This window comes from Phyllopteryx taeniolatus, chromosome 21 (genome assembly GCF_024500385.1).
Source record: "Phyllopteryx taeniolatus isolate TA_2022b chromosome 21, UOR_Ptae_1.2, whole genome shotgun sequence".
NCBI classification, from domain to species: domain Eukaryota; kingdom Metazoa; phylum Chordata; class Actinopteri; order Syngnathiformes; family Syngnathidae; genus Phyllopteryx; species Phyllopteryx taeniolatus.
The window spans coordinates 1004038-1020070 of record NC_084522.1 but is presented as its reverse complement, the minus strand read 5'-3'; the positions used below and the strand labels follow the sequence as shown (position 1 = coordinate 1020070).

At 49.5% G+C, this 16033-nt stretch overlaps 1 protein-coding gene across 1 annotated transcript in view; it reads left to right on the top strand.

The window, feature by feature from the left end:
- The first annotated feature begins 1737 nt into the window (after window positions 1-1737).
- The window catches only part of LOC133470997 (ETS domain-containing transcription factor ERF-like), a 28728-nt gene continuing 14432 nt past the window's right edge, over window positions 1738-16033 (top strand). Inside the window, exon 1 of the mRNA XM_061760056.1 lies at window positions 1738-2277. Coding sequence (XP_061616040.1) covers window positions 2256-2277 — 22 coding nt within the window. The 5' untranslated portion in view covers window positions 1738-2255. The remainder of the gene's footprint in view (window positions 2278-16033) is intronic.

The window sequence follows — 16033 nt, the reverse complement described above, 5'->3', positions numbered from 1 at the left end:
ATGTGGCGAGAACGAGGAGGTCGAGGAAGTGAAGAAAGGAGGGACGGAGGAGGAAGTGGAGCCGAGGAGCAAATTGTAAGTGAGGAGCAAGGAGCGAAGGGAGGTGGGCAAAATAGGAGGTGAAGAAAAAGGAGGTAAGCAGCAAAGCAGGTGAAGGAGCACGGTCGGGAGAGGAGAGCGAGACGTGGCGAGGAACGAGGGGACGGGTCGAACGGGAGACGAGGAGGAGACGCGACCGCCACCCCCGTTAGCGCGAGGACGATGAGCACGACCACGATGAGCACGAGGAGGATGAGCACGACCACGATTAGCACGACGACGATTAGCACGAGGAGGATGAGCACGACCACGATTAGCACGAGGACGATGAGCACGACCACGATTAGCACGAGGAGGATGAGCACGACCACGATTAGCACGAGGACGATGAGCACGACCACGATTAGCACGAGGAGGATGAGCACGACCACGATTAGCACGACCACGATTAGCACGAGGAGGATGAGCACGACCACGATTAGCACGAGGACGATGAGCACGACCACGATTAGCACGACCACGATTAGCACGAGGACGATGAGCACGACCACGATGAGCACGAGGACGATGAGCACGACCACGATTAGCACGAGGAGGATGAGCACGACCACGATTAGCACGAGGACGATGAGCACGACCACGATTAGCACGACCACGATTAGCACGAGGACGATGAGCACGACCACGATGAGCACGAGGACGATGAGTACGACCGCGATTAGCATGACCATAATGAGCACGGCCACGATTAGCACGAGGACGATGAGCACGACCGCGATTAGCACGGGGACGACGAGCACGAGGGGGCTGTGCGGCTGACTATCGCGACGAGATGTAGCTTTCGTCGACACGCTTTACATAACTGATCGATCCATCCATCGGTGTCGATCGGCTCTTTTCCCCTCACCTGCCTCTCTGTCTCTCGCAGGTTAACGCTTGTCGGTTTCCACGGCAACATGAAGGCGGCACTTCCGGATGGAAGTCACCCAATCAGAGATCGTCTATCGACACAGAGTGTGACAACTTGTCCCCAGCGGGCCAGCTGACGTCGTCTACTTTTGGATCTTTTAGGTCGAAATACATTTTGATATTTTGATGTCAGCTATGTGCGTGGTAATGAATGTTATCTGCCACCATTGCGAGAAGAGAAGCAGGTTTTGATGTTTGGGCGGAAACCTACATTTATTTTAGGGGGGCTGAAGATGGGTTTCAGCCCCCTTAAAATAGGCCCAGCGACGCCACTGGGACAGACTGCCGCGCGGCCCTTCTTTATGACGACTTGTTAATTCGGTTTCACGCTTGTTTCGTCACTCCGCGTTTCCTCACACAATCCACTCTTTGTAAAGAACGCGGCACACATTTGCCACGCTCTTTCTGTCCGTGAATTCGACTGGTTTAAAATAGCCGATTGTATTTCGTAACAAATCAAGCGTTTCAGCCGAGATCCTGTTTCGACGAATCAAATCAAGTTTGATGATTTGAAGGGAACTTTTGACCAAATGAGAACAAAGTCTCCCATCTCGCGGCGGGGTCGGGCCGGTCCACGCGACATAGACGATCTTCGGCAACAAGTGGGCGTTGATTTTCTCCCCCGCGTCCTCCTTCCGTGGGTGAGCGTGGGCGGCCCCGTGTGGCAGGAGGGGGGATCGAAACCTGTCGACACCCCGACAGAGGAGGAGGAGGAGGAGGAGGGAGGAAGGGAAGAAGGAGGGAGGAAGGGAGGAAGGAGGGGGGGCCCGGGGCGCTCCAGTGAGTGGAAAAAGAAAAAGTGCGTGCCGGAGAAAGCAGCGCAGAGAAAGAAGACTTGGCTCGGCCGTGGAGGAAGAGGAGGAAGAGGAGGACGATGACGACGAACTGGAGCTCGAGCGGACCGAGCGTGTAGCCTCGCCCGCCGCCGCTTCTTGGCCATTTCTTCGCTGCCGTCAAGCGAGCGCCCCCCAGCTTCGGCCTGCCGCGGACCAACTTTTGCCCGCATGAAAACAACTCAACGCGGCTCGGCTGAGCGGTGCGAACGAAGGCGACGAGCTGCCGCTGCCGTTTTCCTATCTTGTCTTTTCTTTTCTTTTTTGCTTTGGTTTCGTTCGGGGCCACTCGGTCGGTTGAGGACAAACACTGCAGGACCGACGGGCTAACGCGGCTAAGCGGCTAAAAGCCCAGGCAGAAAAAAGTTGCCACTCGACGGGAAAAGTCAGCGAAGAAGCCCGCCGACGAGCGCAATGAAGACCCCGGGCGACCCGGGTGAGTTTCGGTCTTCCTACCGCCGACTTCAACACTTGTTTCTTATTTCAACGCATTTGTTGCGCTCGAGGAAGAAAAGAAGACAAACAAACAAACAAAAAAAAAACCAAGCGCGCTTAGCTTCGGCGGCTAAGCGGCGCTAGCGAGCGAGCGGCCAACTTGTCCGGGGCGAAGTGGCCGCGAACGGCTCCGAGCCGGCCGGCCCGGTCGCCCCGGTCGTCGCCGTCGCTCCTCTGCCGGCCCGCAGCTCCTCCGACAGTGTTTTGACTCTCCCCGGGCGCTGCGGCCGGCGGTCGGGAAACGTGCTCGTTGATTTGCAACTGCTTTTGCACATATGACAATAAAGGGCTCACGAAGACGTGACACACTCGCGCTTCCTTTCTGAGCGTCACGTTCGAGAAAGGACGACGACTAACGGCCATGTCCGTTCGAGTCCAAAAAGTTCGACAACAACTGGAATATGAACCAATAACATCTTCGATATGATTTGTGGTACAAAACCATTGACGCCAAATGACTCACAACCCCTGAAAAGTCCATCCCGAAGTTCCGAGTAGGCGAGACCACTTTTGAGAACTTCCATTTGAGTCCACGCCAATATTCGTTCGTCATACTTACTAATGTGCCCTCTTGCAATACAAAAACCAAAAACAGGCTTTCGGAAGTGTCACTCAAACGCTATTGAGAGGGACAACTGGTCATCGTTGACATTTGAACATCCGACTGCTGTCTTGCCTCCCCATTGCGCTGGAAAGGGGCCAGCGGCACAAGGCATCTCAGTGGTGCGCTGTCTCGGTCCGAGCACTAGGGGCGCTCTACCAAAGAAGTAGATCTATAACAGACGAAGAAGAGCGTACGTACGTGAACGCGACGCTAAATTTGTCTTAACTGCAAAAGAAAGTCGAACTGAACGCAAGACTGCTTGGCGAGAGTTTTTCTAGAATCCGACTGAAAGTGCTACTTTTTCACACCTCGGCTTCGTTCTCTTTACGGCGTTTTGTGCCCAAAGTGCGGTTTTGTTTTACCTCGACGAACTCGGCGTTTCGGTAAAGCCGATAGAAGCGCGTCCCTCCCGTGCTTCGCGGCCGAGGGTTTCGCCCCCCGACTCGCTATCGGCTGACGCTAGCTCGTGTCTTTATTACGGGAGACGAGTGTGAGATTAGGGCCAGAAAAGCCTGATTGGATCACCCCTGCTGGGATAAGACCTCTGTGATGCTTGTTTGGCGAGAGAATGGCCAATCGCATGAAACGCCTCAATTATCAGCACGCATTTGTCAACAAACACATTTGCTCGTTTTTCAGTCGGGCCCGTAAAAAGGTGCTCATATGTTTACAAGATGGCGAAAAGCGCTGGCATGTGTTGACTTGCTTTGGGCCGAATGCACGTTCAGGTGTTTGTGCTGTTTTTTTGTACCAGCGTAAGAGAATAAAACCACTTCATAATGCGAAACATTTCTATCGCGACCCCCGATTGTGTTGTGTTGTCGCATGTGACGCGCAAACACACAGGCCTTTTGTGTGTGCGTTTCCTGTGTGACTTCATGCACATACGTGTAAATATAAATGGGTCAAACTCTTCCTATCAGGAAGTCGGCAGTCTGGCCGCTGGCAAGTCCAATTTTTCCACTTGTGTTTGCTCCTTATATCAACACGGCCGGCGCACTTTGTTGTGTTTAGCGCGTGTGCGTGTGTGTGTGCGTGCGTGTGAGAAAGGGGCCATACATGAGCAATTAGCGGGCGTTAAGTCTGGCGAGGACAGGCTGCTGTTAATGACCGCCAGCGTATTTATGTGTTTGGAAGTTGTTTGCGTTTGTGTGTGTGTGTGTGTGTGTGTGTTGTATGGCCATATGTCGGTCAGTTTGGCGCCGCATGACATTGGCGTGTTCGCAGCACAGAGAGCGTTTGACCTTTTAAGCGAGCAAATTGGCCTTTCGGACGACCATTTGTTGAAGGCGGCGCGAACGAGCTGAACTCGAGCAGCGAAGGCCGTTTCGTTGGAGACGCTCGCTCGGTGGTTTGACGATGCTACAAGTTTGCAAAGGTGCCGGCGAACGACGATGTGGTTGACTTTGATTACGAAGTTGTTGTTGTTTTATCAAATGCTGTTGTTGAATTTGCTCCTTGCGTCATACCGGACGGAGAACGGGGATTATACGGTGTTGATAAAAGGGGGGTAAATGACCACGTTTAGGGGTTGTTTACGCGAGACGGTTTCTACATGACATTGTTGCATTTTCACACTTTTCCCAAAATGCCAACCTTAATTATCCTTGAAAAAAAAAATAAAGCAAATGTACAGTTTGTCCCGCACATCAATATTCACAAATTTGTGTTTTTTCTGTGGACGTTATCCTGAAACATTCGCCTATTAGGACGAGCGTTGGTTGAAGGCGGGAAGAACAGGTTGAAATGAAGGATGGGAGGCAATGTAGTTCGAGCCGTACCCCCCGCCGTTTGATCGGTTGCTGTTGTTTTACCGTATCGTCACGGCGCTGAATGAATTGGCGAATTGGACTCCCCGGCTGTGATTTTTGTGAAGATGATGTATCACATGCTGATGGTGACCATTTCCTGCCTGCGCCTGAATTTGGCCCTTAAGAGTCATGTGTCATTTCTAAGGGAATGAAGAAAATGTCGATTATACGGTGTTGAAAAGAGTGGGAGGAAATGACCAAATTTATGGCTTGTTTACAACAGGCCGTTTTTACATTCCGTTCAGTCGGGTCAGTTTTTTTTTTTTTTAACCTGACAAATTCGTACCCTTTGCCAAAATGGAGGCCTTGGTCATGTTTCAAATGACATTTAATACTTCATTCAGCTGTTTTAAAGATCTTTAAAAATACTGCAAATGTACGGTAGTCAGACAAGTAAGTCACAAACTGACCTATTTGCAATTTTTTTCTCACCAAGGTGTTGGTGAAAGTTGATGCGGTCGACTTTGACTCCCCGGCTGTGACTTGTGAAGTTGTTGTTGTTTCACATGCCGACGGTGACCACTTCCTGTTGGTTCGCTTCCCGAAGAATCGTGCGTCATTTCGAAGAGAATGCAGAAAATGCCGATGATACGGTGTTGACAAAAGAGAGGAGAAATGAAAAGTGACAAGTTAATGGTTTTGACATGACATTTTGTCCAGTTCATAACAAAAGCAACAGTACTGCGCTACATCGCCACTGTAATGTTTTTGTTCCTAAAACCGATGTGACTAAACGGCTAATGTGTCGTAAGATGTTATTTAACTTGTACAATGGATACGTTAAATTATAAACACAGACTATGACGGCGAAGGTTTCGTTACAAAGGGACATTGTCGACTACTGGCCTGGTATGCATACTGCAGCATTTTCACTTGTTTTTGCACGTCTTTGTGATCGGGGGTTTTAATCCATTCGATTAGTCATCATCCAAATCGCATCTAACCAGAGATGCCGGCCCCCCCACCGAGTGACGGCAGCATCTCCCTGGTGTGCTGTAGGGCCAACGGACGCTCGGGTCATCGCGGCGGCGGCAGGCAGGCAGGCAGGCGTCTTCTCCTGGAAGCGTGCGTGCGTGTACAGTGGCTGGTGACCCGAGTAGGCAGAATAGAAAACAGGTCGCACACAAGTTGGGACATGCGGGCCGAACAAACACAGGGAGGAAAAAAAAGAGTGGCGACTGACGCGTATGTGCGTCTGACTGCATCTTTTAACGTTGTCATTGACAAGTCTGTTGTGCGTACTTTAGATTACCCCGTGCGCACTTCAATGAGCTCCACTAAAAGCAGCGTAGAACTGCACGGAGACCCGCTTGTACTACGTGGACAGTTCCCTATGATCCCGTAAGACTTAAGTATCACGGGTGACGCTTTTGATTAAAAAAAAAATAATAATAATACAATTTTTAATCCTTGGTTTCTAACCAGGAATTATTTCTTGTCCCTTTTACACGTCGGCGTTTTTGGTAACTTAACAAACTAAATACAATACAATACATTATTTTTTATTTTTTGGGGGGGGTATTTCAGCATAACATAACGGAGAACAGAATGAGCGCAACCATCACCAATCATTTCCACGCGAGGTGTTCAGCGTCTGGTCGGGATGTCTCGATGACAGTTGCCCGAGTGTTTCCGGAGGTTGCCAGAAGCGAGACCCTCGTTTAATGGCAGCGAGGTCTCAAAAAGACTTTTTGCCGTCTGTGGATTAGTTCTGCACCGTATTTTGTTGAGCGTCGTCGTCACGATGTACGTGTGCGCAATAGTCGCTGTGATCTCGGTGTCCCAAATATACATTGAATCAACTGCAATATTCGAAGGGACCAGCAGAGGGACCCGTTTGGACATGCAAGTAAGATCCAGACTGTCATCTACTCGTCTACTTCTACGATAACGATGAATGAGGACATAGGAAACGATGTCCACCAGCTGCCTTTCCCGTATCGCTCTTCACATTGAAACTAATGCACGTCGCGACAGATTCCGTTTGGGGTCAGCGAGAGGTCGAGCGCTGTGGCTATTCTGAAGAGACAAACTTCCGGTATTCATTGCAATATTTATCACGGGTTGAAATAAATCGTCTTTTTTTTTATTTTATTTTTTTTCAAACCCAAAAATCAAATCAAATGAAGTAATTCACTGCGTTCCATTGCACATCACAATTCATGGCGTCATGACTTCACTTCGCCCACATCCGCAACCATTTTTGGTCGTAAATATCGAACGTTAAGTATTTAAGACTGTCGGCCCTGATCTGTTTTGGGCCCCTATTATCGGAGCAAATCCGCACTTAACAAACGTCAGACCTACGAATAATCTAATAGGACGATTTCCTAAAGCAGAAGATAGTTTGACGTCCTCTGTTCGGAAGGGGCAAAACTGCGACAAAAACAGCAAAAGCAAACTTAGAATTTGACATTCTTTGCAGAGGATAAAGAACGTATGCCTGCGAGTGCTGTTGCGAAAGCTCCAAAAGTAAACTTCGGGCACCCCGACGAAGTGCTTTTGAATTGTGAGATGGGAATGTCCCGGGTGTGCTCACTGGAGCTCTTGTGGACGTTCCTGGCGCGAGGAGGCAGATGCCGCCACGTTTCGGAGGGCGCTCGTGTTTTGACTGGGGTCGTCCCAACTGAAAGAGGCGCTCCGTGTTATGACTGCCATCTCTGACACGCGGCGAGCCGAAAGCGGCGCCGGCGGCCCGCGAGCTAGCAGAAGCTCGCGCAGTTGCAGCGGAGCGAGGCCCGCCGGCCCGTGTTGTCGTAATTAGAGCGATCCAGAATGTTATTTTTTCTTCCCCTAAATGGCCGCTTTCAGACGGCCAAGTGTGGCATCTGTTGGCGGCGGCGTGTGAGTGGAAAGTCTGGAGCGGGGAAAAATCTCACAAGCGACCACCGCCTGAGCCGAGAAACTCGACGGAGGGGAAAAAAATAAATCAAATAAGAAGCCCAGTTTTGGTTTTGTGGCTGCTGGATTTGGTTGACGTGTCCCAGACTTGTACACTTGCTGCCGGCTCTTTTTAAGCCCCGAGCAAAAGCTAATATTTTTGGGATATACCTTCCAAAGTTGTTTTCTCTCAAATGCTGATGAATGTGTGGTCTCAGTGCAGTTGACTTGCGCGCACTTCGGCAGCTGGTGTCAACTTTGTTCTTATTCGTTGCGTCGCGTCCGCTCGGCCGGCGGCGGCCATTTGCGTCGGAACCGCCGTCGACTCCTTTCCAAATAGTTTTGCTGTGCGGAAAACAGGTGACGAGTTTTATTTGGAACTTTACGGACGTTGGAGATGTAACTTGAGGTTTCAACACTGATCGACATCGGCACCTTCGTCTTAAAATTCAACTTATTTATGGCATTGTCCGTGAAAGGCTGAACGAAACTGTAACAGGGTGCATGAATAGCCTTAAAAAGATGAATTATTCTTCAAAAGATTCTTTGTAATGAATTTGTAGTTTCCAACCACTATAACATCTTTATGCAGTGGTGTCTTGACTTTGGAGCTGAATTAGTTTCGCGACCACGCTCGTAACTTCAAATACTGAAATGAATGGAAATGGCCTTCCGGACGCTGCAGTAGTATGAGTCGTTCTTCGCAGAGGATCAAGAATACGTGACTTAAGTATTGTTTTCTGAACTGTCTGCATGTGCTTTTGCTTGAGGGTTTCGAACACTTTGACGCTGTTTGTCAAGGTACCGCTGTATTGCCAAATGTCTTTAATATTGTCATGTCTGATAAAAACCGAGTCCACATGGTGCCCGCAGATGCTTCAAAAGTATTCAAAATGGAGATTTGACAAACCGAAGGCTATAATCATCCTTCAAATATTCTCTGGGAAGAATTTGATCCATTTGTGATTGGTCTCCCACCACTTGTTGATGCTGGCAAAATGTCTCCAATATTGTGGTGTACTTTCAGGCAACCCGTTTGGACTGCAATGCGGCAAGGACGTGTCAAGACGACCGCTTGGAATTTCCTTGCGACGAGAAAAAGGATTCTCACGAGAATTCCCGCCTGATAAACCATCTCGAAGTGGCGCTCGTCCTCGGGGGGAATGCACCGATTCTTTAACTGTGGGGGGGAAAAAAGATCCAAAATACTTAACCGGCGATTGAAAAACGGTCCTTCCATTTTCTGTAGCGCTTGACCTCATTAGGGTCACACACCCTGGACTGTAAAATGTTAAAAGATACTAGGCCACTTTTGAGCAGAAACTGCTCGGTGACCGAAATAAATGGTCCACAGTTTGTCGGTCCCGGCGCAGCTTGCACCGGTCTCGACCTTCCCGAACGATGATGTCATGTTTTGACTAAAGCGCCAAGGGAAGGTTTTCTCTTGTTTTGTCTGAGACCTTCACGAACGCAACGACGTCTCGTCTCCACCCGTCGTTTTTTTAAATTTTGTATTTTTTTTCTCTCTCTCTCTCTTCTTCCCCAGTCCAGACACGCTGCAGGTGTGCGTTTGATGTCACTCTTTTCGCACGCTCCGCACACAGACGGCGTCAAGCGATTGATTGAGTTATTGCCGTCTCTTATCTTTTTAATCAGCTCTTTGATTAATCAATCGCATCACGCACCCGAGCTCGGCCGCGGGAAGGCTTTCACGGCTCGGCGGTGTCGTCGGCCGCTTCAAAGGTGGCTCGTAAATTGTATTAGCGATAAGCGCCGGTGGCGTTTGAGCGGGTCGGCCGCAAAGGCCGCCCGTTTCCCTCCGTGCTCTCGATTTATCAGTGCCAAAGGTCCTGTCGTCGTCGTCTCTGCGAGAGCCTCACGTTCTTCAACGTGGAGCTTCCAAATGAGAGGCGATCATTAACTCCGATGTCCTCATCTCATCTCATCTGCAGATGTCGGGATTCTCTCGTTTATGTTCAGTCAACCCGCTTATTTGTATACAAACAGTAAACAGTCAATTTAGCACAATGTGTCGCCGTTAACTCGGTGAGAAACGAGAAGGGCACGCAAATGTCACAAGTTCCCTCTTGGCCCCTGCGTGACCCCTCCGCCAAGTTTTGTGGAAACAGGAAAAAGGCCTGGCAACTTCCTTGGTGGGGGTAACCAGTCAGCAGTTCCAGTGAAAGTCGAGGCCCGGACCCCCCGCACGCAAGCGGCGCGTGGTCTGGCTCGCATTAGCGCGCACGCGCTCTTTTAATATTGCCGCCGTGTCCCTGCGGTGACGCCGCCGCGCCTCCGCCTTTAATGTTTTTTACACCAAGCACGAGCCGCTCAGTCTACAGGCGGGAAGATCCAGCTTTAATGCCGTCGACGGGGGAATTAAGGCGGCGGCGGTGACGGGTGAGGAAAGGCTGACTAACACGGCCAGACGCCGCCTTCGGGAGAAAGTCCCTTTTTTTTTTTTTTTTTTTTGCTGTATGGGGAATCGAACACGCGGGCCGACAGTCGGTGCGAGCCGCCGCCACGCCGCACGGCGCTTCCATCGACAGCTCCTCCCTGCAAGGAAAAGCAAACACTCGTTTGGCACACGAGTGCCATGCGGATTCTTTTCGATAATTTTTTTTTTTGGGTCTTAATTAAAAGCAAAACTGACATGAAGCTTGAGCAGCTATCGGTTAGCTTAACTGAAGTACAACTTATCTTACTTGTCTACTTACTCCTACTCTAAAGGAGAGTGTGTTGACATTTTGAGAGGCTGTCCACCGATTGCAGCCTTGTATTTTTGACACAGAGACTCTCCACGCTTTGCTTTCTAGCTAGCCACAGGTACTATGAAATTCTAAATCTAGTTGCGTATTCTTGTAAAATGCGACATAGATGCTGTATCGGCGCTGTCACGGCTAGCTTGGTCTTACTTGCCCTTAAGGTCGGTTTCGTGCGGCGGGCCTTAAGGCCGACTCGACTCGAGTCCCCCGCCTTCGTTTGATTCCCTCCACTGCCGCATCGCGCAGACGATTGTTAGCATTTTGCTAATTGTCATATCAACTTTGCTAACAACGTAAGATTTAATGATGTCTCTGTGGCGTTTTGGATGACTGAAATGCAAACTTAAGTACCGAGTATTATAGTAATACTGAGGCACTAAAGTTGTTCTATTTTCCACAGTGGACTTGTCAAAAGTGACAAATATTGTTCGTATCTTATTTATTTATTTATTTATTTTTATTATTTAATTTTTTTTTTGCTGCCACTTGTTGAATATGAAACTTTGTTGGACGGGGGCTCTCAGTGCTGACACGCATTGAAGAAACGTCTTCTCAGCAGAAGCGTGGACGACATGTGGAGCTGATCAGAAGCTTGACTTGTATTCCTGACAAGCATCCAGGATCTAATCTCACTTCCATCACTCCCAGAAGTTGAAGGCAGAATGTTTGTACGCTTTTCGGATACCGGTTCGAAGCGCACCTCGCGGCGTCGTTGCCTGCTCGCTCGTCTGCGTCGCCGAGTGTCGTGATAGCGGGCGAAGGCCGCTTGAAAGGTTTGATTGTCAGGCAGCCAGTTGAGCAGTGAGTCAGCGCAGCGAGCCTCCTGGATGCGAAGCTCAGAGGGCCTATTCTGGGCTGCGGCCGCACGCGTGTGTGTTTGTGTGTACGCGTGCGCGTGTGTGTGTTGGAGGAAAATGAAAGTCGTCTGGTGACCAAAACCACAACACGGGAGCCAGCTCTAAATTTCTCCCAGCACCGCTGCGCTACAAACGACTGCAGCTGCGGTATGGCCTCGCTCGGCTTCTTCTGGATTCCACCGAGCTGCGCTTTTATCTCGGTCGGGTTTGCTAAACGTGCTCCAAGTCGCTGAGTTTTTCGAGCTCGAAAATGCATCAGAAACTGAACTTGGTTCGTTTTGCCGTCCCGTGCAATTGAAAGCGGAGCCTCCTCTCCTTCTGGTCCAATTGAAGTTTGCTGGGACTGTGTAATGGCAACCAAATGTGAAGTAGGTCTAGAACAGCTCCTTTCAGTTTTGTTTCTGAATTCATTCGGGAGTGCTTTCGTTAAAGGCTGCAACGATGAATCGAAGAACTCGAATCATTCGGTTGCAAAAAGTCGAATCAAAATCTCTGCCTCGAAGATTAGCAGGGATCATTTCCGACTCTCATTTGCTGACGGCCATGTCACTCACCGGGCTAGGTCTCTCCTTTTGAAGGCCGTGCACACTCAAAAGTCACAGATACTACAGTAGAACGTGAGGATGGTGACCTGCACCGTGCACGTCATTGTTTAATAATGCAAAATTCATTTTTCTTCGATTAATCGATGGGATAATCGGTCAAATACTCGGTTATAAAAATGTTCCATTGCTGGAGCCGTACGATGCAGGCTGAACTTGGTTCCTTTTGCATTCACATTACATTTTGAAAGTGGATCCACTTAACGTTTTGCTCCATTTTCAGTTCTGCCTGGGACCTCAGACCAAACGGCGGCGGCACAGTGTGAAGTGGATCGAGACTATGTCAGGAGGCTCGAAATTCATTCGGAGTGTTTGCATTTGAACGAGCACGAGATGACACGTTTGTATCGATCATCTGAAAGCAGTTGCTCTCGAGCGTGATCAGTGCAACAAATGACAACGCTGTTATGTCGGCGCCCGTGACCCCAACAACAGCGTTCGGGAGCGCTACGATCCAAACTCAAAAGTAGAAGCGTTCGAAGATGCGAGTCGTTCCCATCTAAACGCATTTTCTAAAATGTAAACTGTCCCATTCATCCATAAAAGGTGTAAGTATTAAAAAAATGCTGTACGCTTTTGAAGACAACAAGGACAACGTGTGAACGGGGATGGCGTTAAACGCACTTAAATTCTAGTGAGATGCTGCACCGTCTCGTTCGTCCCAGAGACGGTGACTCACCTCCAGCTTCTCTTTTGTTTGTCTGTCTCTTATTCCATCCCTCGCTCGCTCGCGGTCATTCACCCCCCCCCCCCCCCCGAAACATCACCTGACGCGAGGAAGCCAGCCGATCTCAGGTCGAATGTTTTCACAGGCTTGTCATTTTCTTGGAGCCCGTCGACGACGACCTGCTCAGACACGATTGCCAGCGTGGTCTCGTGCGTACGGAATCTGCTAGCCTTGGCGGTCGCGTCATCAGCCAAGGATATGAATTGTCATAACAGCAACAACGATAATTATCTCCTTTGAAAGAGTGGAGTTCATCTATTGTCGCCTTTCACAATTTCTCTAACCTCATGTAAACCTGCCTATTTACAGTTTTTGTTGCGCTGTAAAGTTCTTCGTGGTTCTTTCCATCAGTCCAGCAGCCTTTAAAAGGTTTCAGTCTATCAAACATGACCTCTCCTCATCAGAGTGTTGCGCTTGAAACAAAACCAAATAATACGGTTGGTCTTCAAACCTCTGAATGGTGTTGGCACTAAACCTTCAAGACCTTTTAATCCATTATTAGATTTCTTCATCAATTCTCCAACTGCGTGTCATGTGACTTCTTGCACCAGTGACGGTCATCTGACCGTAGTGAGCAAAACCGGCTACCGCTAATGCTAGTTGAACAGCGCAAGAAAAGCGGAGCGTAGCAAACATGGCTCGCGCTAATAACCCTCCGAGCTCATTGAGGTCGGCAGTATCGGAGCGTTTGGGCTACCGGGTTAAGAACGGAGATGGACATCGTGGAATCGAGGTATGAGTCGAATCTTAACTGTGGCGTATCATCCCGGTCTTACTTATAAGACTAGACTGGCCACCGGCCCACGGCGCAGAATGATTCTGGTTCTGGAAGTTATCATCGCAGCAAAAACACAACGTGCTCCTATTGACGCTTTGGGTTTGGATGAACAGTCAGCGGCCCGAGGCCGCGGCAGCGTGCCGCCGTCAACAAAGACCCGGCAGCAAAAGTCATTGTTTTGCAGTCCGGATCGTGTTTTGCCGAAAGGTTGTGTCCGCTCTCCCGATGGAAGCAGCCAGTCACGAGTGAGGCTCCTCGCTTGTCAACCATCTCCTGCTTTCATCTTCGCAGGCTTGTCTCTCCCTTTTGTCCATCGGCCCTTCTCCTCTGCTAATCCTTCCAGCCCATTTCCTTCCCGACGCTCCCGCTGTTTTTTGCACTCTTCTCTGGCTCTTGGCAGGGTAATTACGAGCTGTGGAGTCAGACTCTGAACCGTGTGATCCACGTGGGCACAGGTGCTCTTTTGGCTCAGACTCACTTTGTGGGATTGGATCTGTTGGCCGCACACACACACACACACAAACCTTTGAGATCATTCAAAAGTCAAATGCAAGAAAAACTGGAAATTGTTTAGTTTCTTATTAGGGCGGCGCGAAGGCCCTCGCCGACAAATTGATCACCGCTTCGGGGGCCTCACCATGAAAACTCACCGTGTGAGAAGATTCTTGTCTTTTAGGGCTCCAGTTTCCTCCTGCATCCCAAAAACATGCATGCTGGGTTGATTGAAGACTCTAAATTGCCCATAGGCGTGAATGTGAGTGCGAACGGTATTTGGTGGACATGACTATCATAACATTATGCATGAAAAAGTCTCAAGGACCCTTGCCCAAAATTGAACAGGACGTGTGCTATGTTGGCTTGAAGCAGCCATTTTGGGGAAATTGCGGGGCTCGTACTGAGTCTTACAAAGGTATCGACGGGTCATTTTTCCAAGCTTTATTGCAGATTATTTGGAGGATTTCCCATGAAAGCGAGGATGTTGTTGCCGTCAACACAAAAATTGGCACGCGTGTTCATAATAACCAGATGCGTGGACAAACACAATCAATGCTCGCAGGTGCTCGGCTGTTTGAGTTGGAATTTTGGTACTGTTCGGTTAACTTGAGATTGAAGTGTCTTATCCCTGCGAGTCCACGTGTGTGATTCCCTTTTCCTAACGTTTCCATTGTTTGTTGTTGTGCCTTTTCTAAGAGGACTCTCTTCCATTTTCCGATTGGCTCAAATCGTCAGGTTAGGGTGCCACCGGTAAGTTGGACGGAAAAGCAGCCATGTATCTGAGGGCGTGCTTTTATTTTGTTTTCATTCATTCCCATTGGAACTCGACTTTCCGCACATGCCGGCGCTTTCCGCGTCAGGGAGATTCCCCCTTTCCCCCTTCTTCTCCGTGGCCGTCGACTTCCTGCCTTTTTGCGCGCAGGCCGACGCCGTCCGGATAACCTCCCGCCCCGGACGGCGGGCAGCCGTCGCCGATTAGCGGCCCGCTCGCCTCTCGGCATCGTCGCCGTGCCCCTCAGTCACAGGCGACCTTTGCGAGGGCTAAATATAGACTTTGCAAAGAATAGGAGGAAGGGAGGGGTGGATGCACAGAGTGGGCGGCGCGCTACAGAAACTTGTTGCTGACAGCCTTGGACGCATGTTTTTGTTTTTTTTTAAGCTCAATTTGTGACTGCTTTGGAACGATCAGAAATATTCCGCTCTCAAAATACAGGATCTGTCGTCAGGTAGTGTCTAAAAAGCATAATGTCTATTTGTTTAGTCAGATTGCGGCTGCCGGCAAGCAGAGCATACTTGCGTACGGGCGGACACCCGGCGGTGCCCCGCATCGGTCGGGGCGGCGCGGCAGCCTCGGAGCAGGCGTGCGTCGATGTCACGTGTAGACAAACAAACATTCGCCGTGACTATGAGAAGACGAACGACGCAAGCACGCCGACAACATGCAAACTTTACTCCGCACTGGAACGCCGCCGCCGAATTTCAAACTCCGAACCTCCGAACCGGGAGGCGGATGTGCCAACCGCTCATCCACCGTGTTGCCTCACTTCGTCGTTTTTATGAGGGAGGGAAAAAAACGAATATTACAAGGTTGAACTTGTCAACTTAAACATAGTATGTCGTTTATTAACAAAAACATATTTGCTTTAAGATAAGGATGCGGTCAGGGTGCACAAATACGAACGAGTCAGCGCTCACGCAACGCAAGACGACATTCTCCTAATATTTTGACCTTTTTCTTTTCTCGTCACTACACTCGGCTCCCCGCCGCCGCCGTGTGCACAACTTGACCGAACATTCGAGTACACGCTGGTTTTCTGAAACTTAACGCTAATCTGTGCATCAACAAAACTCGATGCAGCTCTGCTTACCTTTTGACTTTGTCATGATTGTGTCACACAGCGTCGATAGTCAAAAATGCCGTGAAAGCTCGGCGTGGACAAAATTGAGACGGGCATTTTCAGAACTTGTCAGATGCGCTTGATATTAAACAGCGTTTTTAATCTTGGTATCATTTCGCACAGGATGTCCCCTTCTAGGTCCATTTTGCTAGCATAATGCATAAAGCATCATGCTTTGTTTTACAGCGTAGATCTCGCTTGAATGAGCCTGTCGTTTACAAAAAAACGTTTTTTTGCATTTTTACTGGACGTCTCGGCGTCAAGTCTGCGTCCAGATGTG